This window comes from Macaca mulatta, chromosome 1 (genome assembly GCF_049350105.2).
Source record: "Macaca mulatta isolate MMU2019108-1 chromosome 1, T2T-MMU8v2.0, whole genome shotgun sequence".
Classification (NCBI taxonomy): domain Eukaryota; kingdom Metazoa; phylum Chordata; class Mammalia; order Primates; family Cercopithecidae; genus Macaca; species Macaca mulatta.
The window spans coordinates 82,399,071-82,425,025 of NC_133406.1; the positions used below are offsets into that span (position 1 = coordinate 82,399,071).

The window sequence follows — 25,955 nt, forward strand, 5'->3', positions numbered from 1 at the left end:
GTTGCAGGGTCCTCTTGCCATGCAGCTATCCTCTGACTTAACCCTATCCTGCTCCCTGTCTCTGGTCACGCTGCCTCCATGGGCAACTCCTGGTTTTCTCTACCTCCCTTAAGTTCTCCAGCGATCCTGCCATCCGTCAACCCCTTCTCTCTCAGCCATGGATGCTCTTGAGTAAGTGGAGGTTGTTGATGCTGAGTTCCCTATTTCCCCCTCCACTTCCTGTCCTCACTTCTCCAATCCTCCTCTCCCATCTCAGGGCCCCTCTCCTCTCAGGGCCCCCTTTTAATGCTGCCTCATGATTCAGTCCCCCTCTGACTCCCTCTGGAGCATATTCAGACCAGCTGCCTCTTTTGAGTACCTTCTCTCTCATTGTTATGCAGCTCCTTTTTTCCCCCCATCTTAAAACACATTTCGTCTTCCTTGTTCTAAAAAATTGCATTGGCCTTGGTAACCCTTCATGCTACCAACCCACACATTTCTTTTTTCATATGTTGCCCAATTCTGGAAAGAGTCCTTTGCACTCCCCGCCTGCGCTTCCTGACTCCTACGCATCTCAGAATCCCTTGCAGTCCGGCAGATATGCCTCTCCTTCTATTGAAACTGTTGATTGTAGGTCACCAATGACGTCCCAATTGCCAAATCCAATAGACTGACTTGTTTGTTTTGTTCCCCTTTGACCTCTCTGTAGTATAACATGACTAGTCTCCTCCTCCTCTTGGCTTCCTGGTATGAGACCATCTTAGTTTTCCTCCTGTCTTGTTCACACTCATCTCTCTCCTTCTCCTTTCTCACACCCCAAATACAGGTGTTTATGCACCTTCTGCCCTCGTTTTCCTCTTACTCTGTACTAAGAATTGCTATTAGCAGCCTGTGGATCAGAGATGTCCTGCAAATTTGTTTTCATTTGACCCATTTAATATTTTAGGAATCTGAAAACTCCACATAAAAATCTGGGTTTCAAGCTGATTTTGAAAAAACAAAACAACACAGAACACAGGACATGGCAATAGTGGATTCATATTCTTCAGGACAACAATCAGCTGGAGTGGGTAGCAGATGACCCCTTTAGATGGGTGTCTTCCCTCAGATCACTTCCACGGCCACCACGTGCGTCTGTCTAGCACCACATGCTTTTGAGTGTGAGCCACTTGTGCTGAGTAAGTGCAGGCCCTCCCCAGGGCTCATCTCCTCCAATGCCAAAGCATCTATCATCGTTCATTTTCTAGCAGCCCCAAATCTATGCCTCTTCTCCTGCTTTCTCCCTCTTGAATTCCAGGAATGTGCTTCTAACCATCTTGGATATCTTTACCTGGTTTTACTCGTTGTACCTCAAACTCAGTCTTGGGGTTAGGAGTGCTTATGAATCACACTTCTTCACCTCTTTGAGTTTCGAGTCAATTGAGAACAGACACAAGAGTCTAGGTGAGAGCTGAAGAACCATGTGGTATCCAACCAGCTGCATGGAAGGGCATGGCAGGACTCCAGCACCTTTAAGTGTAGGAGAAAGAGTGAGTATCGAAGAGGAGTGGGCTCCAGGCTTGTGTTGCCAAGGAGGCAGTCTCTGAACTGACCACGTAAACCTACCACATGCTTGCGGAGGTAGAGAAAGAGGATGCCTGCAGTTTAAGGGCAGACAGGTCCAGGAGCAAGAGAAGCCAGGCCAAAGGCTTCCTCCCTAATACTTCCCCAAGATGTGGAAAAGTTGGTGGAAGTTCCTATTTTATGGGTTGAAGCAGAAATGCAGAAAGAGGAAGAGAAGGGTTCAGGGTTCGCTCTTCCTTCAACCTGCCATCTACTCATTACAGTAGTACCCCCTTATCCATGGGGCATATGTTCTGAGATCCCTGGTGGGGATTCCTGAAGCTGCGGATAGTACCAAGCTGCAGTATATCCTATGTTTTTTCCTATTCATGCATATATATGATAAAGTTATACTTATAAATTAGGCATAGTAAGATATTAACTTTATTATCTTTATTATTAATAACTAATAAAATAGAACAATTATAGCAATATACTGTGAAAAAAGTTATATGAATGCAGTCTCTCTCAAAATATCTTATTGTACTGTTCTTACCTATTTTCGGATGTGGTTGATCACAGGTAATTTAAATAGTAGAAAGTGAAATTACAGATAAGGGATACTGCTGAATTGCTTTACAGCCGTGCTCATTTACCCATTTTAGTTAATTGAGACACTGTTTTCTATGGCACTCGGGATTTACACCACATCCCTTGTCTTTCTGTGGATTCTATTTCCCGAGTGCCTCATGAATTACAGCCCGCCTCCTCCAGGCCACTGCTTGAAGAGCTCAGACTCTCATTTCTTTGCCTGGACTATTACAAAGGCTTCGTAGTTTGTTTGCTTTTTGTTTTTCTTGGTCTTCGTTCAAGTCCCTAGGCCTCCTTCCCCATTCACCCTTCACATTGTTGGAATGATTTAAGCAAACCTTGATCGTATATAATTTTCATACCCAGAAATCTCTGGATCCCAGTTTTGGAGAGTAAGTGACCACTAAAGGACTTGGCATGGCTCCTAAGGTACTCTGTGACTTCCCTTAACATATCTTTTAACCGTATTGCAATCTGCTTTCTTTCAAACACCCATTTTCTCAGCCAGCATTTATCAAGTATTTGCTATGTGCCAAGGAGGGTGCCAGGTGCTGGGAGGAGAGATGCATAAGGCACAGTCACTGCTCTGTGATTCGAGATCCTCGTGCCATTACTGACACCACTTTATCACTTGGAATGTTCCCCTCTGTTGGCTAACATGTTATCTTTACATTTCAACTCAAGTGTCATCTCTTCTGTGAAGCCTTTTCTATTCCACTAAAAAAATAATCTCTGCCCTCTCTATTGTACTGGATTTTTAAAAGCATCTTCTTCCTGCATAATGATATCTTGTGTACGTGTTTTATGTCCCTCACCTGGCTGTAATCTTCCTGAGGGCCGAGGATATATCTTTTTCAATCTTGAGTTCCCCACACAGCCTGTGCAGTCCTAGCGCATTTGGGGCACTCCATAGATGAGTGTCTTTAAAATTGCATCTCCTCTGAAGCAGAAAATGAAACAAACCCAGAGAAAAATGTTTTAACACACAAATAAATTAAACATGATCCTAGGTATTACTAAATATAGCCATACAGAGATGAATATGTCATAATTAATTAATAACACATTTGTGAGCCATCTACTATCCCTTTTGAAACAAAGTGGTATTTAACATATTTAAATAATGTTTCTTCATCTCTTCCTTTTCATTCCTACTGCAGCCAACTTAGGTTTTTAACCTCTCTCTCTCTCTTTTTTTTTTTTTTTTGACATAGGGTTTTTGCTCTGTTGCTCAAGCTGGAGTGTAGTCATGTGATTGTCACTTACTGCAGTCTTGAGCTACTGGGCTCAAGTGATCCTCCCACTTCAGCCTCTTGAGTAGCTAGGATTGTAGGCATGAGCCACAATGCCTAGCTCTAATCATTTTACTTTTAAAAACCAGAGGGTGGGCACGGTGGCTCACATCTGTAATCTCAACACTTTGGGAGGCTGAGGTGGGTGGATTGCTTGAGTCTAGGAGTTTTAGACCAGCCTGGGCAACATGGCAAAACCTCATTTCTACAAAAAATACAAAAATTAGCCAGGCGTGGTGGTACCTGCCTGTAGTCCCACCTACTTAGGAGGCTGAGGTGGCAGGATTGCTTGAGCACAGGAGATCAAGGCTGCAGTGAGCCTTGTTCATGCCACTGCACTCCAGCTTGGGTGACAGAGCTGGACCCTGTCTCAAAGAAAAAAAAAAAAAAAAAAAGAACCAGGAAGTTTTTTTGTTGGCTTCTCTAAAGGCTGTTGCCAACTTTTGCCAATCTGTTTATCACAACTCCAATAATTATTTCTGCTAACACTGCTGTGCATGTCACCCTCATGCTTAGGGACCTTTGATGGTTCCTCACCACCTGTTGCATCAGGTCCCAACTCCTTAGCCTGACCTTCGTGGCTGTCTCCAAAGGCCCTTTCCCCAGGCTATTGTCCTGATTCTCCCCAGCTTCAAGCCCAGGCCAGGAACCTCCTCTCCATTCAGGTGCCATATATTCCCTAGATGATAAAGGCTTGCCTAAAGCCCACTCACTTTCACAACATTGTTAATGACCATTTCAGCTGGGAATAAGTTCTTCTCTCACCTTTAGCAGTTGTTCCCAAACTTGGATGTATATGCACAGCATTTAAAATACAAATCTCTGGGCCCCACCCTCTGAAAATTCTGAAGTAGAACTTGGGACTTTGCATTTTTATTAATATCTACGAAGGGATTCTGATGTGCAACAGTCTTGGGAGCCAGTAACTCTTGGGACCCTTCAATCTGAAGGTCTTGTCCTGCTGTGTGTTGTGGGTATTTACATATGTTTTTGATCTCTCCTTCTGGATTGTACTCTTCCTAAAAGCAGGATTGCATATGGATCACCTGGCAGGATATCTGCCTCACAGTAATAGGATAAATTACTCAACAAGTATTTGTTCAATGAATGAATAAATACATGCATGAGAGACTCCTTTGAAGAGGTGAGACTTGAAGGATAGCAGGAACTTAGAATGTAGGCAGGAGTTGAGAGGAGGAAATTCAAGCAGAAAGAAGAGTGTCTAGTATCAATATTTTGTGCAAGATGCAGGTGATAATCAGACCTCTGGGGACTCACTTTGAAATCTCTTTGCTTCCAGGGTTTAAAATATTCCTCATTGATTAAATTATTTCCAGTTTGGGAAGATGCTCATCATTATAAGAATTTTCAATATCTGCCTTATTATTTGGTAGTTTCATTCTGGCTCTCTGATAATCAACTGGGTATTTTTAAAATAGAATGTTTCAGCTCTTCCAGGATCTAGTCCCTGAGGTTGCTCTGGCAACCACCTTGAAAACTCCAGAGAGCATTATCCTAAGTTGCCAAACTTCTCAGATTTTCTGGCTGCCACAACATTTTTCAGTAGTGCCCTGACAAAAAGGTTAACGTTAAATAATCTCAATTAATTAGCTCAATCTCCTAAAATCCTTTCAAAAAACCCCAGCCTGCTTAACATCCTTATTGAATGTTCCTTTCTTTTTTTTTTTTGAGACAGAGTCTCGCTCTGTCACCCAGGCTGGAGTGCAGTGGCCGGATCTCAGCTCACTACAAGCTCTGCCTCCCAGGTTTACGCCATTCTCCTGCCTCAGCCTCCCAAATAGCTGGGACTACAGGCGCCCGCCACCTCGCCTGGCTAGTTTTTTGTATTTTTAGTAGAGACGGGGTTTCACCGTGTTAGCCAGGCTGGTCTCGATCTCCTGACCTCGTGATCCGCCCGTCTTGGCCTCCCAAAGTGCTGGGATTACAGGCTTGAGCCACCGTGCCCGGCAAATGTTCCTTTCTTGACTGTACTGTTAGTGAGCTCTGGATCTTCAGCAGCTGGTCAACCAGGTATCAAGCACACACTGCTCAGGAGACCTGCTGCAGTCCGATAGTTTACTGAAATCATAATCAGTGCATCTGTAGCTTCTGGAAAGTGTCTTTGGTTTTATTGGAAAGCCAACCAGAGAAAAATCATTTATCTGCTGAGAAGTGTATGTGACTTTGATTATCGTGGCGAAGTCTTTGCACAGTTCCAGGTATTGTTATTGACACCTCAGCTCTCACCTTGCTTTGATTATTCAGTGTGCACATGATGTGTGCAGGTTCAGGGGTTTATTTCTGTAAGTCCACATGTGCTGTTGGTACCAGAGGTCAGGGCTGCAGTCCTGTTTGGGTCACTAAAAGGCAATATGACTTCAGGAAAGTTACTTTGAGTTCTCTGAGCTTCACTTTCCTATCTGTAAAGTAGGGATTATAAAAGCACCTACTTCATAGGTTGTTGCAAGGAATACATGTGATAATGTAATAAAACACCACAGTGGTTGGGGCTGAATAAACATTAGCCACTATTATTATCAAGCAGCTTATATACATATAGCCCAGTTTATTGGAAGAAAAGAGAAAAGTATAAGCTATTTTCTACCCAGATGAAATGTGTCTATTTTAGTATTAATACTTTAGCCTCACTAAGTTTTTCTCCTCTGGTTTCAATGCAACTTTTTAAAAATTAAAATTAAAATATTTATTTTTTGAGACAAGGTCTCATTCTGCCACCTAGGCTGGAGTGCAGTGGCATAATCACAGCTCCCTGTAGCCTCAACCTTTTGGGCACAAGTGATCCTCCCACCTCAGCCTCCCAAGTGGCTGGGACTGCAGGCATGCACCGCCCCACCCAGCTCATTTTTGCATTTTTTGTAGAGATGGGATTTCACCGTGTTGTCCAGGCTGGTTTTGAACTCCTGGGCTCAAGTGATCCACCCCACTCGGCTTCCCAAAGTGCTGGGATTACAGGCATGAGCCACCGTGCCTAGCCTCAATGCAGCTTTTAATTGGTGTATAACATAGAGCATCAATGTTGGCTATCTTCTAAGCAGCCTCTACGAGGCCTGCGCTCCCTGGAATTAAAGCAGCCTTTAGTTGGAAGGTCCCAGACAAGGTGACACTGTTAGCTCCTATTTTTCAGAGTTTTGTATCAGAACAGTGTCATAAAAACATATGCCTTTGTAAGACCCCACACCCACCACTTCTTCAACTCACTGAGAATCTGCTTGTTGGGACTAACTTCTCAGGTGGCACCAAGGGAAAATATGAAAGATAATGGGGAGTCGCCAGTGGTGGGAGCAGAGAGGAGATGTGTGCTGGCTGTTTCCTTTGCTCTCTTCAAGGGAGCAGATATGCATATGGAGCCTTGCTTTTCATGGAGTGTGGGGAGCAGCTTCCTTTGCACTTCCCAGTGTGTACAGAGGACATGTCCCGGTGTGTGCCTTGCACACATTCCCGGTGCCATGGTTTGAGGTGATATAAATTCTGCCAGGCCCAGGGCTGTGGTACTATTAGGCCCTGAATAATGTCTGTTGAGTGTGGATGGATGGAATGAGCTGCTTATGATTGAAATTCCAGGGAGGAGTGATTAATCACACCTCAGGGTCACTCCATCCATCCACCAGTTGATTAAGTTATTATTGAACACCTATGCTAGGACCCATGACAGCCACATCCCAGAGAGCTGTGGGGGCTCCAGGAGAGGCATGGACTGTCCCCCGCTTATAAATGGTTGTTTGCATTCCAGAAACTTACCTCTAGGTTGATGATTTCAAATGAAAACCTAACGTTCAGTCTTCAGACTAATCCAGATTTCACCTTACGTAGTAAGGAACAGGATCAATATTTCTGCAGCTGTCCTATCTCCACATAAAGTTGTGCTCATCTAATATGCCTTCTTGAAAACAACCAACCAACAAAAATCCCCTTGTTCCCACACATCTGCCTAGTTCCTGCCTTCTTCCTGCCTGCTTTCCACAGCCACACTTTCCTAAGCGGTGTGCGAAGTGGCAGCAACTCAGCGTCACCAAATTCAGGGGGCATTTTTCATTCTGCATGATATTCATCTTCCTTAGCAGTGTCTGGCAGCCATGTCTCCATCTTTAAACATTCAGTCCCCCTGGCTTTCCTGACCCCACACCCTCTGGTTTTCCCCTGCCCTGTGTCTTTGCTGGTCTTCAGCCTCCTTTTTCTGTGCTGCTTTCGCTACTCATTCCTTGAAGGTTGGTGACCCTAAGGACTGTGTCCTCCATCTTGTCTCACTCTTCACTCTCCCACCTGCCCAGGGTTTCATTTACTATTGATGTTTCCAGAACCTTCAAATTCCTCTTCTGAGAACCAGTCCTCAACATCCAACTGCTCTGGATGTCCTATAGGGACTTTTCTTAGTCTGTTTTGTGTTGCTATCAAGGAATACCTGAAGTTGGATAATTTATAAAGAAAAAAGATTTATTTGGCTCATGGTTCATCTGGCCAAAAGGTTGGGTACCTGGTGAAAGCCTCAGGCTGCTTCCACTCGTGGCAGAAGGCAAATGGAAGCAGGTGTGTGCAGAGATCACACAGCAGGAGAGGAAATGAGAGGGTTGGGAAGTACTAGGCTCTTTACAACAACCAGCTCTCATCGGGCACTAATAGAGTGAGAATTCACTCATTATTGCAAGGACAGCATCGAGCCATTCATGAGGGATCCGCTCCCATGACCCAAACGCCTCCCATTAGGCCCCACTTCCCAGTACCACCACATTGAGGATCAAATTTCAACATGAGATTTGGAGAGGTCAAACCTAACTATAGCACACTTCAAATGGTGGCCCATGCTGAGTTCTTTTCTTTCACCCCTAAAAATATTTTTCCTCCCAATGCTGCTGCTCATTCCAGTAAATCATTCACACTGACGTTCAAGATTTCTAAGAGTAATGCTCATACCCTCTCATCCAATCAGTTACTAAGTTATGTACATGGTGCATCCTAAGTATTTTTGAAATCCATCAGTATGACTCCATCATATTCTGCCCCTAACTACCTGTCCTGACCACCACCATCTCTTGCCTGGGACACTACAAAGAAAGGTAGGGCCAAAGGATTACTCTTCTACTTCCGCTTTGATTATTCTTCTTTAGGGCAGTCTTCCTGGAATCCCAGACCCCAAACTCTGACCATATGTTTCTTCATGCATAATATCAACGTTCTCCTTCATAACAACATGTGTTTTCTGCACTAGCCTATAAGCTTCATGCAGGTGTCTTGCTTCTGTATACCCCACCAGCACTGCCACATGGGACCCAGTATATAATACGTGCTGAATGAGTGAGTAAACACATGTCCTGCATTTTGCTTGGGAATCACAGAAACTATCTGTCACCGTTGTAGCCTTGGCTTCTGCAGGGGCAAGTCGGTGTCATTTGCTCCAAGAATGGGGGTTGTGGGGGCTAAGGGAGATGCACGAAGGACAAGATTCTTGGGGTTAGTAGCAGGAATGGAGATTTGGGGAAGGAATGGAGTACAGTATGGGGACCCTGGGGGCTTGGAAAGCAGGCTGATAACTTAGGGAATTTTGAGGCACCCAGGAGGGAACTGGGAGGCACTGTGTTGGAGAAGAGGGAACTGTGGGGTGAGGAGGAAAGTTCCCAAGTAGGGTCTGTCTTCCCCTCCTCTCTTGCCCTTCTCTGCTATTGCTGTGGTCGCCTAGAGAGTGGGCGTAATGAGAAATGGAAATAAGAAAGGAGGGAAAGTGCTGTCTTCTGGCAGTGATGCCGTAAAGCTCCTCATCAGGCCCCCTCAGAGCACCCACTTCTGCCACTGGAGAGAGGGGAGCCCTGCTAGGGTTCTAGAGTGGGGACATCAGGAGTTGCAGAGGGTTCTTTGCAATACCTGGGGACAGGTGACCTTTCCTTCCCTTCTCATAACACTGGCCAGCCTTTTCCTGCAGCTTTTCCTTTACCCCTTGCACTGCGACAGTGGGAAACAGGAGGAGGAAGCTCCAGTGAGGCATTTTGTGTGTGTGTGTGTGTGCACATGTGTGCTTGTGCTGTTGCAACGAAAAGACCATAGACTGGTGGCTTAACAGAAATTTATCCTCACAGTTCTGGAGGTTAAAACCTCAAGATCAGGGTGCCAGCATGACTGGTTTCTGGTGAGGGCCCTCTTCCTGATCTGCAGATGGCCATCTTCTCACTGTATCCTCACATGGCAGAGAAGAGAAGCTTGCTCCTTAGTGTCTTTCCTTATGAGGGCACTGATTCCATTCATGAGGGCTTCACTCTGATAATCTAATTACCTCCCAAAGACACCACCTGCTAATGCCATCACAATGGGGATTAGGACTTTAATATGTGAATTTAGGGGAGGACACAAACATTCAATCCATAGCAGTGTGTATCCCAGCAAGGGCCAGTGTTGGCCAATCTACCTCCTTCCTCTTTGACCCTACTATGCTTACCCTTCTATTTTGCTTCTCCCTATATTCAGCCTTGGATTATATAGTCACTTAGGTGTTTCGGATTATCTCTCCCGATCTATTGTAAGGTCTTTGCTGGGCCTCCTGCCATGTTTAACTCAGGGCATTGGTGCTCAGAGCTTGGAGAGTTGAGCTGAGTTTGAATTTGCACAGATTCTTCTTTGTCCATGCCCTTTGTGACCAACTGTACTCACCTGTAAGGGACCAGCCAGAGCTGGAGCTTCAGTCTGTGGATGTGCAACAGAGAGATACACTGGGACCAGACCTACTGAACCTGGGGCCTGCTAAATTAGTGTCGAGTCAACACCATTTCTTAGTTACTGGGATGGCTGTTATGGTTTTTCATATTCAGAAATCAGCTCAATGATGGTGATAGCTATGCCTGTGTGGGGAATGACCAAAGGACCAGTTTGTTTTCTCACTCAGCAACAACAAAATTGCACCGTGTGCCAGCCACTGTTCTAGGAATTGGGGGTAAAGTCATGAAAAAGACAAGCTGCCCTATGGAACATTCAAGTGTGGGAAATAGACAATAAGCAAGTAAACAAACGCACAGTGGGCACATTTTCAGTTAATGATGCTAAGAGGCATGGAAAAATTAAGGTAAATAAGGAGAGAGATGATACTGGATCGGCAGGGAGGGCTCATCTGAGGCGGTGTCCTTGAGTAGATTCTTGAATGATGAAGGCACTGCCATGCAAATATCTGAGGAGGAGCTCCCCAGTCAGGGGCTACAGCACGTGCTAAGCCTCTGAGGTGGGAACAGACTTGCTGGGTTTGAGATACAACAAAGGGTCAAGTGTGGCTGGAGTGGAGTGAGCAGGGGAGCGAGTGGCAGGTTGTGGGGCCCTGGGGCACAGAGGCCAGATCATGTGGGGCCTTAGAGATCATCTGAAGGAGTTTGGGTTTCCTTCTAGGAGAGTGGGAAGATGTTGGAGGGTTAAGCCAAAAACTGACATGATCTAATTTATGTTTCAAAAAGATCACTTTGCCTACTGGTGAAAAATAGCTTAGGGTGGGGTGAAAGTGGGGGGACCAGTTAGGAGGAGACGAGTGGCTCTGGTGGGAGGAGGCAGGGACAGGGGATGAGAGGAGGAGGAAGAGGTGACACTTCAGGGGAAAGGGGTAATTCCTTCCTCCTATGTGAAGCCTGTTCTTTGATGTGGGAGCAGAGGGTTTTCCTGGGACTCGTGGCAGTTTGTCACAGTGATTCTCAAGACCCAGAGATGGCCCCAGGTGTTTCCACCATTTTGCAGTGGGATCCCTCTCTCCATGTGTGCCTGCCAGGTTTCCCCACTACCTGTAGTTTATAGGCTGTGGCTTTTGACCCCTTTGCCTGCTCACCAGTGTGAGAGTGCTGGCTGCAGCATGGTCCAGTGTTCGGCTGTCGGTCTCTCCCATCAGCCTGGGGGTGCCCAGAACATTGTCACGAGGCTCACTGAACTCATCCTGGCACCTCCAGTGCCTGCCATAGTGTTTGACACCTCATAGTAGGCTCTTGATGCATATCTGTTAAGTGAATAAATGGAGAGTGTGCTCCATTGCACCAACCATGTGCTGGTCCCTGTGCAATGGAACAATTTTATGGAGAGATACCCACAGAGATACACACAGAAAAACCAATGGCACAGACACCTACAGCTGCACAGTACTAACTTGAGAAGTGAGGAAAATCCTTCAGGAGCCTGGGAGCTTTTATTACTTAGGAGTGGTAATTGCTGACACACAAAATGGTCAGACTCCCCAGAACACATGGTGTTTCTGGGGATAAAAATTATTGGAGGAAGAGGATTTTTAAAATTTGCAAGCACTGGAGAGTGAAAAGGAAGATCTGTTGGTTTAATTTTCAAGGGAGTTTAATTGCTGCTTTTAAAAACTATATGGAGTATTTGAACTGAGAAGGACTGTAGAGATTGTGCAGGTCAAATGCCTCCTCTTACAGGTAATAGTTATTCTATATAAAGTGTTACTCTGTGCCAGAAACTATTTTAAGAGCTTCACATGTATTAACTCATTTAATACTCATAACAGTCCTATGAATTAGATACTATTATTATTATCATTTTCATTTTGTAGATGAACAAACTGAGCCTATTGAGGTTAAATGGTTTACTGAAGTTTCTGTAGTTTCTTAATAGTCCAGGCTACAGCCCAAGTTCCTTGTTCCTTAATCTACTACTATTTTTACTAAGACACTGGCACTCTATCCCTTGCTGGAAGCAAGTTACAATATTATTTTATCTTTTCTTCAAAATATTAGTTTGCTAAATCAGACTTGTGATAAAACTTGGCACAGTCCAGCTAACAGGAATTGTTGCCAGACTTTGGACAAACACATATGCATGTGCTCGAATTCAGACAACACCCCCTCTGCCTGGGCCGGTGGGGAGGACAACACCCTCTGCCCGGGCAAGGGGGAGGGAGGGCTGTGTCCATTCGTCTTGTTCTTGCAGTTAGGGCTGTGGGTAAGGACATTCAGCAAATTGCCCATTCCCCTGTACGTGCACTCAATAAATATTAATTGATGATGATGATGATGATGGCAGCTTGTGTTTCTTTTGCGAATGCCAGTACTACCCATTCTCATTCAATTCACCCTCTTTTGTTTGTTAGGGCAAAATTTTTCCAACCTGCTGAGAGTAACAGGTAATTAACACCACTTAATAGCTGTTAAGTAAGATAATCATCTGGGTTTTTTTTTTTTTTTTTCCTGAAAAAGGTTCTTTAGAAGTTGATGGTGCTGCTGAAGACGCAGGCTTACACCAGCTTCGCTCTGTTAAGGAGCATAGCAGTGCATGAGGTCAACTCCCTCCTCTGGAAACATCAGGCTCCTGTTGCATAAGAGGCCTGGCAGCAGAGCCTCACCTGGGAAACGCGGCTGTAGTGGGCAGTGAAAGTGGGAGGTGTGGCCCTGGGGACTTGGAACCCTCTTCTCTAAGCAGAGTTGGGCTTCCTTCCCTTCACTCTGGGCTGGGCGGGCACCGTGGGTGGGACAGGTTTGAGAGGAGGGCGGGGCTCTCGGCTGTGCTAAATTCCCAGCCAGCTCTAGGCAGGTGGGGCTGATGTCCAGGCTCATTATCATCTGCCCCATGCTGAGTAACTAAAGGCAGCAGATGACCTGTTTCTGCCCTTGTTCCCCTTCCTGTCACCAGCTCTTCCTTGTCAGGTAAAATCATTGTGACTCTTCTCTGGAAGTCTCCCAGGTTTAAAAAGAGACTGGCAGAAAGCATTTCCAGTTGCCATGTCGTTTGCCTGGAAGATGTATAAGGGATGGCCCACGTGATGGAATGGATGTTTTCTTCCCAGGACATAAAGGAAAAAGTGACTGTCTCAAGCCCCTGAATGAAAGGATGGCTGTGAGTGTCCCTTGGGAGCAACTTTGGCCACCACATTCTGCCTTCCATAGTATAACTCATCCTTTAAATCTCCACTTGAGAGGCGGTCATCTCCAAGAGTCCCTCCTTCATTTCCTCACTCAGAACAACGGTTTTTCTCCTTTCCTCCTGCATCGAGTGCTTATGTGCTGCCTCGGTTTGTCCTCTGGCTTCTGTGTTTGTTGTTCCTAGAACCTGTGTTACACCTGGTCATTTACATTGAGTCTCCCCAGCTGGATGGCTTTGCATTCACCACCTAGTAAGTGCTTCTAATAAATATTTGCTGAATGAGTGTGAAATTTGGGCTCTCCAGCACCGGAACAAGGCCTGTTGAACCCTTAACCCCACTGCCCTCCTCATTCTTGGAACATTCCTTTTGGTGAGTGCATCTCCTTTCAAACAGTCTGAGTCTTTGCCTGATCACTCCCTATAGTCTGGGCATGATTTCTACTCCCGTCATCTCTGGCTCAAAGAAGAAAAGGAGTGGGAAGCTACAAGTGTTAAGAAGCTCTGAATTGCCAGTAAATTGTAGGAGAATTTTGTCCCTTAAAAATGTGGTATTATTTGAGAGAGCGCTTTTATTCTCATCTCCTCCCAGAGTGAAATCTTAGGTAGTTCAGTAATTTAACAAGCGTGTGAGGAAACTGGCAGAGGCTTTTGAAATTCAAGTGTGTCTTGATGCTGTATGAAAACAATTATAAAAGGAAAGCTGGGAGGAGTGGGCAGAGCAAGGCTGGAATCCAAAGGTTTGGTCCTAAAAGGAAGCTGCCACCTTACAGATCTATCAAGTGTCCATTGAGATACCAGGAGGGCCAGAGACAGGTGGAAGGAGCTTGTGAGGCTGAATGAAGAAGTGGCCTGTGGAGGGTGGAAAGAATCCGGCCAGAACTGGAGGGGGGATTCTGGAGGTAGAAGGGTGCTGGAGAGCTCACCTCCATCCCAGGAAGATGCCAAAGCCAACCCTCCAAGACTAAAGACCACTGGCCGCAGGGCTGCAGGGCCCAGGGAGCCTCAGGGGTGCTCTCCCACGGGGTGGTGTGTGGGAGAGCCAGGAGCCAGAGACAACTGCTCTTGACTGCAAATGCCGGTTGCCCAGACTTGAGCCCCTGAAGCAGTAGTTGGTGAGCAGGGCTCGGTGAGCACAGGACCGTAATGTGGGAGAAGACCCACAGCCTCTGGGAGGGTTGGGTGGGAGGAGGCCTCACACCAGGGGTTTTAAAAAAGAAGCATCTGCCTCGTGTGCTCTTCAGATGGGATTGGGCATATTCCAGGTGTTATGGCCCGGTGACCCTTGTACGGTCTTCATACCTTGGGTCTGTGAATCTCAGCTCAAGTGTTTAACAAAATCACCTGGAATGCTCTGAAAAATGCAGATTCTTGACCCAGAGAGTCTATCTAAAGAGTCTAGAGTGGAACCTGGAAATCTGCATTTGTAACAAGTGCCCTAGGCAATTTGGATGCTGGTGGCTGGGAGACTCTATTTTGGGTATCAGTGCTGAGGAGCCACTTCTCAAACTTTAATGTACATGTAAATCACTGGGGATTTTGTTACACTGTAGGCTTTGATTCAGTAGGTCTGGGATGGGGCCAAAATTCTGCATTTCTAACAAGCTCCCAGGAGAAACTGGATGCTGGCACAGGGACCACACTTTGAGGAGCAGGGTTCTCAGTGACTTACATGGGACCTTGTTAGAAAGGGGGACTCTTAGGCCCCACTCAGACCCACTGCATCTGAAACTTAGCGGGGAGTGGGGTCAGCAATCTGGGTTTTAGCAAAAGCTCCAGGGGATTCCAAAGTATCATGAAGTTTGAGAACCACTGCTAAAAGATGGGGAAGCTTAAAGAAATGGGTGGGAGGCAGGGTGGGAGCAGCCGAGCTGTAGATCAGGGCACTAGGCCCAGTCAGTCACCTCCTGCCTTGGTTTCCTTCTCCTCCAGAAACAAAGCTGAGACCCGTGAATTCCGCTGGAAGAAGACTTCTTCCTCGTGGTGGTGTGCGTACATGCTTTTCCTCTTGGATCAAAGCGGGAGAATTTCCCCAGTCGACTGGCTGGGATCTGTAATTTATGCAGGATGGTTGGCCTGCATCCCCTGCACAGGGTACAGCTGGCGGTGAGGGCCCCAAGGGAAATGACAATGGGGCTAGAGGTGCCTGAGCCGGTCAGTGTCAGTCAGGCTGGAAGCTGGTCCCCGATGAGCAGTGAGGACAGGGAGGGTCAGGCAGCTCCCAGGGTGCCGGGCAGGGCAAGAGTGGAGCCCAGGGCAGTCCACGAAGGCAGTGTCTGGAGCATGTGTGGCCGGTTGCAGATGTGTCATGCACAGCTAAATCCCAGCAGGGGCCTCTGGGCCCTCACTCCCTGGGTAGTCAGGAGCAGTGGGCAGCAGGGGTGCTGGTTTTGACCCCCCTTCTCTCTGTGTGCCTTTTCCTCCCTGTGCTGCCTTCTCTCAGTGGAGAGGTGGAAATGAGTCCAAGTGGCTGCCAAGAAGCAACAGGAACATCCACAGTGTGGAGTAAATGTGCTCAGGGAGGGTAAGCCAAGAAAGGAGAAACCAGAGGCCCCATGGGATGGAAGAGTGGGAGGCCTGGAGAGAAGGCGCCTCGGGCTGGAAGTAGCCTATCACTCCTCTGCCCTTCATGCCCTCACTGACCACTGGGCCTCCCCAGGCCGGGAGGAAAATTATTCTGTCTTCAGGTCCTGGGTCACTCAGGCAGGCAACCTTCTCTTGCTTTCTCTAACTTATTTTCCTTCATGTTCCTGGTGCAGGCCCAGGGGGAAAATAATGTGCTACTGGTTTCCCTTGAATAGTGGCCCAGGCCCTGGCAGTCAGTCATGAGGGTCCAATTCTGGCCATGGAAGGCCAAGATCAAAGCAATACTTGGTCCAGGCATTTAGGAGAGCTGCTAGCAGTGAAGGGTTCTGAGTCACATCCACAGTTCCTGGTGTACATAAAATCAGTAGGTGTCATACTAATTTTATGGTGACTTTAAATTATTCTAGGACAAGACATGGTAGTTCACACCTGTAATCCCCACAATTTGGGAGGCTGAGGTAGGACGATCACTTGAGCCCAAGAGTTGAAGACTGGCCTGGGAAACATAGACCCCATCTCTTAACAAAAGAATTTAGAAAAATTTTAAATAAGATTATAATTCTAGACTAGGTGATTCTGTGTTAGGTTTCTTATGTAGCAGAGCCTTTGTCTTGTGGCTTAAAAATATGTAATAAACTTTGATGCAAATTCCAGGAGGTCAAAACATTTTAATATGCCAGCACCAACAAATAGGGAACACTCAAGTCGACCCAACCCAAGTCCCAGCTGGCAGAGTATTCCTACTGTATCATGCCATTTGAGGTTGGGTGCTAGTCCCTGACACAGCAGGGCCTATGGGGCTGGGCAGCCTTCATGGATGCCCAGGCTGGTGTAGTCTCTCCAAAGACAACCTTCATCCAGAGTGATTAAAGAGCACATGGCCTCCTGGGAGCAAAGGGACCCGGAATGTGGTTTCCTGACAGTGCTTGGAGATGCTTTTCTCATAGTCTTGTGGTTTAGCAAAATCCTAGTTTTCCAAGCATGGCATCCATGTCCGCTCCTTCCTGCTGTCCCCTCACCCAGATGTAAATTGAGCAGGGGCTGACTGCACGCTCACGTGCATGATTATTCATCTGGGAACAAATGGAGAATGATCTCCATGCTGGGAATATTGACTTCATCCTGGGCATCCCAGAGGGATCCTCTGTTTTAGGGCCAGTTTACTATGGGCTGAGGAGTCAAATAGAAGAGATATTATCTTTTTCTCCACACTCGTTGGCTCCTGGGGCAAATAAACCTTAGGGCAGACACACAGAACTGGATTATTGCTGTTGAAAACAGGCAAAGACTGAGGTTTTTTATGATTTGAGAGTCAGGCTGTTGAAACAGCCCTTGGATTCTCTTCCCACTTAAGGAAGCTGGAACTTGGTTCAATCAAAGGGAGTCAGGAGACTGAATCGAAAAGTCAGGAAACCAACTTTGGTTCTGGGTCATTTCATTGACTTTAACGGTAAGAGCAACAAGTTATCCACCTGAGAATGGTCATCAGCTAGTATATGATTACTAAAAATAATGACTGGCCAGGCACGGTGGCTCACACCTGTAATCCCAGCACTTTGGGAGGACAAAGCGGGCGGATCATGAGGTCAGGAGTTCAAGACCAGCCTGGTCAACATAGTGAAATCTCATCTCTACTAAAAGTACAAAACTTAGCCAGGCATGGTGGCGCATGCCTGCAGTACCAGCTACTCGGGCGGCTGAGGCAAGAGAATCACTTGAACCTGGGAGGTGGAGGTTGCAGTGAGCCGAGATCGTGCTACTGCACTCCAGCTTGGGTGACAGAGCAAGACTCTATCTCAGAAAAGATAATAATGATAATAATGATCACAACACAATAGTGGTGTCTTCTTTTGTTGGAGGCTTCTTCACTTTTGAGGGCACCGTCATTCATAGTACATCCTGTGTCTCTGGCTGGTAGGTATGGCATTTTACAGATGGGGAAAATAAGACTCGGCATGGGTAGCTACTTTTCTAAAGATCACACAGTTGAGTATTATGTAACTGTAGGAATTTATATAATGCTTTGAGACACTGGGCTAATATATTGAGACTTATGGGATTACAGCTGTAAAGCTTGTTGTCTGAGTCGACAGGGGCATTCAGAGATGAGTGGAGACTCTGAGTCTCACAGCTTCCACTCTCTTCAAGATAAACTCAGCGCCAGGAGCTTCCCCGTGGCTTCCATAGCTGTGACTTTTAATGTGTTTGGTCCCAGGCATGCTGACACCAGCCCCACAGAAATCCTATGCCCTTGGGATGCATGAGGAGCAGACAGATCTCCAACAACAGGGGCGCTTGCTGCCTCTCCATCTTCCTCATCTTCTCCCTTCCCCTGGTCTTAGGGAATCCCTTTTCTTACCAGGAGCATTATTCCCTTGCTTCGACTCCAAGCAGCCTCTTTCTACTTCTTTTCCTTTGGGGGTAAGAACAATCTCTCCCACAACCCCTGATGCCCCTCTCCAGCTGCAGGTCATTGATGGGGTAAAACAGCAAACAAATGGATACATGAATGAATGAGAGGATGCATAACTAGAAATAAAATATTTAAAATGCAGACAAGTAAAATTCCTGGAAAAACAAGATTAAGGACAACAGCTTAGAGCTGAGCTGAGCATGGCATATACTGCTCTGTTGGATGGAGGGCACATGTGTGCAGGGATGGAAACCTGCTAGAAGTTTCTTGCACCAGCCTGGAGAGGAGGTCCAGGGGCAGGATAAATAAAAAGGAAGGAACAAATGCAAGTGGCTGTGAAGAAGCAAGATTTGGAAACAGACTCATATGGAGACTGATGAGAAGAAGGAGTCAGAGATGGTGTGGTTAGTAGAAGTCAGAAATTTAGGAGATAAAGTTTGCGGGAATTGGCAGGAACGTGAATTTCAGCACAAAGTGGTTGTGGGATATCCAGGGGGAAATGTTTGCCAGCAAATGAAAATTGACTGTTAGCATCTGGGCAGGAAGTCAGGACAGGTGGAATAAAGTTAGTTAGCATTTACACAGTCCTTACCTGATATCATTAATGTCCTTGAATAGGGGCCCTTTGCAGTGGCCTTGTTAAGGAGCCACCCCAGGTCAGTGACTTCCATCTCTCTATGCTTTTGCTTTCGTTGTTCCACTTCTAGGATGCCAACCTCCAGTTCCCACACGTGATTAGGTTTTACTCGCCCTTTCCAACTTCCCTTTGATCACAAACCTTCCATGATCCCCCCTGGTTGGAATGAATCCCACAATACTCATGTTGAGATTTAGAATTTGTGACTCTAGAAAGCAGGGTAATAATGTATATGACAGTTCAATAGGCTGTGGCTTGCATGAAACAGTTTCTCCATTTGTTGAGTGAAAGAATGAGATTGGCACCATTCAACAGCTTCTCTTATTAAAAAAGAAAGTGTTTTCCAAAGCTAAGGGATGACTCAGGGTCATGGGGCTGTGGTGAGTGCTTGCATCAGCATCTCTGTATTTTGCTTGGAAGCTTTAGTGGTGGTCTTTATATAACAGATACTCTCAGAGTTGGGAGGGAACACCTGGTCTGACTGCAAACACAAATAAATAAGCATTATACCTGCCTGGTCGCTATTCAGCCCGTGCCCGAGCATGTCCAGTGACAGGGAGCTGTGTCCTGCCAGCCTCGATGGCTTTTTAAGGGCTGGGTGGATGGTTGGGGGAGAATAAAGAGTGAAGAACACAACTTTGCTTTTCCCATTGATTACTCATTCTGGGGCTTGCTGATGGTATCATATGAGATAGGTTAAATCACGCTATGGTAAAAAAACAACAACACTTACCTTTTGGCAGCTTAAAGCAACACAAGTTTCTTTATTGCTCACACTCTAGCCCATCATGAGTTGCCTAGGGGCCTCTTTCCTTACTTGTGGCTTCAGGATGATGGAGTACCCACCATCTTAAATGCTTTTTGCTTTGTCAGAGGAAACGGAAAAGAGACTCTGGAGCATTTTGTATCAGCCGTTAAGTGGTCTGGCCCTTCTCTGCACATCAATTCTGCCCACAGCCCATCGGCACCCCCAACCCTCGAGAACTGGGAAATGCAACCTTACCACCTTCCAGAAGGTTGAGTGTTGGGTGTGAGTGGAGGCAGCCATAATGGCTATGGCGCAGGCCTCATGCAAATGGCCTGGCTGATTTCCATTTGGTCTAGAAGGAAGAGGTTTCCTACCTCTTTCACATAATTGTGACAAGGAGCAGCTGGGGAAGTAGGTAAGGACCAGTGTGTGTATCAAAAGGTCACTGTCACTCCTAAAACTCTCTGGATTAGTTGGAGGAGCCTCTTCTACTTGTAAGTAGTAGTGTTTTAGGTAGTAAGAGGTCAGTGGTCAGTGTTCTAGGTAGTAAGAGGTCATCTGGAGAAGCCACCTGAAATGGCAGAGTAAATTATTCAGTTTTTTTTTCCAACCATCCAAAAGGCTGGAGACCTCTGTGACTAGCTGGCCTCCATTAAGCAGTTTTCTTCTGCATGGAGACAGTGATGAATCCTCCCTGCTTGGAAGGTTGCAGCCTCCACAATCAATCAAGCCCCAAAGAGAGAAGAAGCGGTGGTGATTAAGAGTGGGACCTGAAATCCAAACTGTAATCAGTCAGAGATTTGTCATTGGAGTTGGAGATGGAGATGGAGAAATAATGGATGATTCAGGCCCATGGTGGCTGTCTCTAAACATGTTAATTACCTCAGCTTAAGTTGCTGAAACCAATGATTAGAAACTGTGGAGATGTGCACAGCAGAACTCACAGCCACTGCCTCCCGGGGCTGGTGCACCCGGCTCTGAGAAAGTGGGCTTTCTCTTTGAATGGAAGTGGGTAGGGTGATGCCTTGGCTGGGGGTAGATAGGGTTGGTTAGCACAGCTCTGAGGTCCTATGAGGAGATATACTAGGGACATGGCGTGCCCCCTCCTGCCAGGTGGTTGAGATTCACAGGGGCTGGCTGTACCCAGTTCACCCACCAAGGGTCACCACATCCGGAATGATGGCTCCTTTGTTCTGATTCTTCAGGTGACTGCCTGAGAAGTCTAAGGTGAGGGTTAATGCAATTCATCTGCACTGGACTTTGAGACTAAAGAAGGTGCCCCATAGTTACAAAATGTCTTACACGTGTGCTGTGCATGTCTTTATTTTTAATGTGTGCGTATGTGTTTCTCTCTCTGCGTCTGCCATCTGGGGTAGTTAGCTCATCTAACTAAATTGAGAGACCAAAGTCCTGGTCCACACCCAGATGGGATGGTTTGAGGGAGTTTGTTCTCCACCCAAAGACATCTTAGTTTGTAACCACAGGCTGCATATCTAATGCCAGCCAGCCATGTTGTAAACACGTGCACTTGGTCAGTTCAATGCACTTTACCAAGTATTTGTTAAGTCTCTCCTAACTGCCGTGCATTGTACAAAGGCACTTTGTAAATGGAAATGAGAAAAGAATAGACGTTGGCTAAGATGGCTGGCAGAATGCTGGACAGAGGAGTCTGTCTGTATTGGGAGGTGGGAAGAGGATGATGACTCCACAATGGATAGATTAGGAAAGTACCCCTGGGAGGGGGTCAGAAAACATGCTGTGGGGCCCAGAGGTACAGGGGAGGGTGGGCAGAACTCCCAATAGAAAGTGGCATTTGAGGCCAGACACAGTAGCTCATGCCTGTAATCCCAGCACTTTGGGAGACTGAGGTGGGCAGATCACCTGAGGTCAGGAGTTCAAGACCGATCTAGCCAACATGGTGAAACCCCGTTTCTACTGAAAAATACAAAAATTAGCTGGGCGTGGTGGCAGACACCTGTAATCCTAGCTACTCGGTAGGCTAAGGCAGGAGAATTGCTTGAACCCAGGAGGCGGAGGTTAGAGTGAGCCGAGATCACATCACTGTACTCCAGCCTGGGTGACAGAGTGAGACTATGTCTCAAAAAAAAAAAAAAAAAAAAAAAAAAAAAGAAAGCAAGTGGCATTTGAGATGGGCCTTGCAGGATATTTCAAAAGATTTTGATAGGAAGACCAAAGCATTCAGGATAGCCTAAGCAATACAAAGTATATTTATATATTATATAAATAAATATATTTGGTAATATATATCTATATGTCCCTACATAACTGGGTAAAATGGTGCATTTATATATGTAACCTTCCCTACTGCTGGTCTAGGTGCCAAATTTCTTACAGTTACCCTTTAGCTTACAACTTTGATTTCTGATCAAATGTAAGCACCCTTAGGAGCAGCTTTTCAATGCTTTTAAGCTCCTTTTACCCATTTATACCTGTGTGGCTGGGTTGGAGGTGGAAGAGCTTAGTCTTCCTGCTGGTTGCTTCCCACCATCAGGCCTTTCTTGGTCAGGATCAGTTTCTTCCCTCTTCCCGCAGAGGCTACACTGTCCCTCTTCATCATTGCTAATTGTTCTTTTTCTTGCATTCCTCTTGCTCCATCCACCATCAGGCAAAATGCCACTGCCTCCTGAGGCTGGCCATTTTTTCCTGACCCTCCTATATTTGTGATAAATGTACATATTCACTTTAGGTTTGTGAGTTACTGTAGGAGGACACACAGGGGCCAGAAAAATAAGAGCAGGGCAGTTATGGACTCATTAGAAACCCTTGCAGTATTTCTTCTAGTGGTCCTGCCTTGGGTCAGATGACACATGGACTGGACCAGCTCTTCCAGTCTTCCCAGTGGCCATCCATGGGTGACCCCTAGGAGCAAGCATGGTATTCTATTAATAGCAAGTAGTGCACTGAGGGCTTGTGTCATTTGGGTTTGGGTATAATGAAAAGAGGAGTGCCATAAAAAGAAGAACTTACCAGAAATGGATCTGTGTTGGGACAGTGGCTCTATGTTGCTCAAGGGAGGGCCTTTGTATCAACTGCCTGTGAGAGGCAGTGTCCAGGCAGAAGTCAGCTGCCATAGAAGCAGGAGTGGTGTTTTCCTCCTCTAACTCAGGGCTGTGTCTCTGCTCCCTCTTCAGCTGGTGCTGCCAGAATACTCCATCCATAGCCTCTTCTGCATCATGTTCCTGTGTGCGCAAGAGTGGCTCACGCTGGGGCTGAATGTCCCTCTACTTTTCTATCACTTCTGGAGGTAAGTCGGACTGGGACTGGTCTATCCTCTTTCTTTTCTGCCAGGGCAACCTGCTCTCCAGTGATGATGTCCCCCAAATAGACAGCTTCTAGTGCCTTCCAATCATCCCTTCCTTTCTGGGTCTCTGTCTTTAAAGCCCATTCCCAATGTGCTCTCAGGCAGCAGGTCCAATAAGAGAAGGCCCTTTTTGTTGGTTTCATTAACCACAATCCCATCCCTTGCAGGTCAGTGTTAAAAGCATCTATAGTAGCATTCACAACAGCCAAAGAGTGGAACCAACCCGAATGCCCATCAACTGATAAATGGAGAAACAAAATGTGGTATATCCATACAATGGAATATTATTTGTCAATAAAAAGAAATGAAGTACTGATATATGCTACAACATGGAGTCCTAAAGAAAGGATCAATGAAAAAAGCCAGACACTGAAGGCCACATATTTCATGATTCTATTTATATGAAATGTCCAGGATAGGCAAATCTATAGAGACAGAAAGTAAATTCATGGCTGCCAGGGACTGGGAGGGAATGAGATAGGGAATGACTGCTAGTGGGTCAAAGGTTTTCTTTTTAGGGTGATGAAAATGTTCTGAAATTAGATAGTCATGATGGTTGCACAACTCTATGAATATACTAAAAACCACTGAATTGTACAATTGTATACTTTAAAAGGGTGACTTTTATGGTATGTAAATTATATCTTAATAAAAAAAAAAAGCACCTACCAGATGGGCTGGATTTTCTGGGACAGTTATAATTTCATATATTCTATTCCCTTCTAAGACCATGCGTCAGATCATGTGATTTTTGGCTTTTTGTAAAATAGAGTCACCATATGGACACAGGAGGCAGAGGTGGAGGAATATCAAAATAGTAGAGAGGGTATTTGTGCAGATAAGTTGCCTGCCCTTGACCCTTGGCTGCCAGAGCATTGGACCCCAAATTGTTTTATCATTGTTATTCTACCATAAAATCTGGCTTGAATTTAGCCACACCTAAGACATGCACTCCTTCATTTAGAAAACATGCAGAATACATTCTACACGCCAGGCATTGCGAGGGATTTCACGTTAAGTGTAAAGCAAAACCTTTACCCTTAAGGAACGTACATCCTAGTGGTAGAGGGAAATATGTTCTTAACAGACATGAGGAATACAGGTAGGAGCATAGAGAAAGAAACACTTAAGTAGACTCAAGAGTGACTTTGGAAAAGCACATTCCAGAGAGAGGGACCAGCATGTGTAAAGGCCCAGAGTTAAGAGAGCACTTGGTGTGTTTGGAAAATAGTAGTTGTTCAGTGAGGTTGGATGTAGGGTTCTTCAAGGGAAATAAGAAGAGACAGGTTGGCAGACAGCTGAGAGTATGGTATGGAGGGCCTGAAATGATTTTATGGGGAAGGTGCAATTAATTTATTTTTTAGGTAATGGAAAATGATCAGAAACTTTAGAAGAAGACAATGGCATTACCTGATCTGATTTTTAGGAAGGTGGCCTGGGAAGTTGTGTAAAGGATGGGTTAGAGAGGGAAATATTGAGATTGAAATCCAACTGGGGGGTTATGGTGGGAACTCCAGGTGGAGAGATGAGAGAGCCTTGACTCATGTAGTGGGAGTCAGAATGATGAGAGAACAGAAGAACCCGTGGAAGTGAACTGGACAGGCCTTGGCCCATAATTGGGTGCAGGTGAGGGAGAGGACGCCTCTAGGCTGGGTGGCCGGGAGGTTGATGGTGCCATTGACCAGGGCCAGCAGGGTAGAAGAAATCTCAGGTTTAGGGAGGAAGGAAAAAGATTCAGTTACATCGAGAAGCCTCACTTTAAGTAAAGGCAATCTGCTATCATCTGAATTAGAGAGAAGTCAAATAGGAGATCCAGGATTCACAATAACCAAGTGAGCTGGGTTTCATTTTCTGTGTTTGACAGATGGGGACACAGAGACTCACAAAGGTTAAGTCAGCTGTCCAGCGTTGCTCAGCTCGGACGTGGCAGGGCTGAGGTTACGTCCCACCTCTGTACAAATCCCAGTCCGAGTCCCTGCTGCCTGACACACTGCCCCAGGGGCTGGCTCTTCTTCCCAGGAAAGGAGTTCGTCCCAAGGTCCTTCAAGTAGGGGGCTGTCAAGGCAGCGTGTCAGAAATGTGATTGACAAAACATCGATCAGGGCACTGCTTGTGGGGCTAGCACTTGTCCAAAAGGGAGGAAAAGGAGAGGCAGCCAGTGTCCAGAGACTTGGAAAGTTCATCTCTATGGAGGAAAGGAGGGGCTATAATCTCCTTGCCAGTAGGCACTTTGTCTTACCTTTTTTTTTGAATCCCTGACAGGATCTAGTCTAGTTCCTGGCAATTAGTAAGTTCTCAGAACATGAAAGGAAAAAAGAATGAGGAGGAGAGGAGTCCTTTAAACATCAAAGGCCTTATACACCCTTTATCCCCCTTTCCATTCCCCCGCCTTTCCAACAGGTCCAGATCAGTGACATTTCTCATACAGAGAAGGTCCCCTCCTGCTCTGGCTCTTAGTTTGTGTAAAGGAAATAGGACTGTCTGCTGTTGACTCAGTACCTGTTCTTCCGAGGTTATTTGCATACATCACCTCATGTAATAGTCCACAGCAGCCCTGTACGGAGGGTAATTCCGTCCCCATTTCACAGATGAGAAAGTTGAGGCTCAGCTGGGTTAATGAGTGACCCAAGGAAAGTCAGTGTGGTGACCAGTGACTGGCAGGGCCTTTGCTCTTTCCACGGAGCCATATGGCCACTCTGCCCTTCTGTCTCCACTTAATGAGGTCACCTGGGAATAAAACTACAGTGACAGCAAATAGCTTTTGAGATCGCTCCCAGGAAGAGGAGAGGTGAGTGGCCTGGAGGGCTGTGAGCTGGCAGTTGTCATCGAATCTGGCTTGTGATTTCTTTTCAGCACAGTGTCAGTGACAGATAATGTCAGTGCAGTTCTCTGAAGGGGAAGGAGGAGGGAGCAGAGATGCTGGATCTGCGAGTTGCTATATTGCAGGATGTTCTTCAAAGCCAGTGTGATTAATCTCCCGGTTGGAGCCCTCTCCCCAGGCCCAT

At 46.1% G+C, this 25,955-nt stretch overlaps 1 protein-coding gene and 1 long non-coding RNA gene across 6 annotated transcripts in view; one reads left to right on the plus strand and one right to left on the minus strand.

Moving 5' to 3' along the window:
• CNIH3 (cornichon family AMPA receptor auxiliary protein 3) overlaps positions 1–25,955 on the plus strand; it is a 333,831-nt gene that overhangs the window by 301,069 nt on the left and 6,807 nt on the right. For all 5 annotated transcript variants that reach the window (XM_077938594.1, XM_077938597.1, XM_001095178.5 and 2 more), the window contains one exon: positions 22,781–22,893. In XM_077938594.1, the coding sequence (XP_077794720.1) occupies positions 22,781–22,893 (113 nt within the window). The remainder of the gene's footprint in view (positions 1–22,780; positions 22,894–25,955) is intronic.
• On the minus strand, positions 9,461–22,911 carry LOC144329669 (uncharacterized). The gene is made up of 3 exons (XR_013395285.1): positions 22,617–22,911; positions 11,209–11,373; positions 9,461–10,091 (listed from the first exon to the last, which is right to left on the minus strand). It is a non-coding gene; the product is annotated as an uncharacterized LOC144329669 (long non-coding RNA).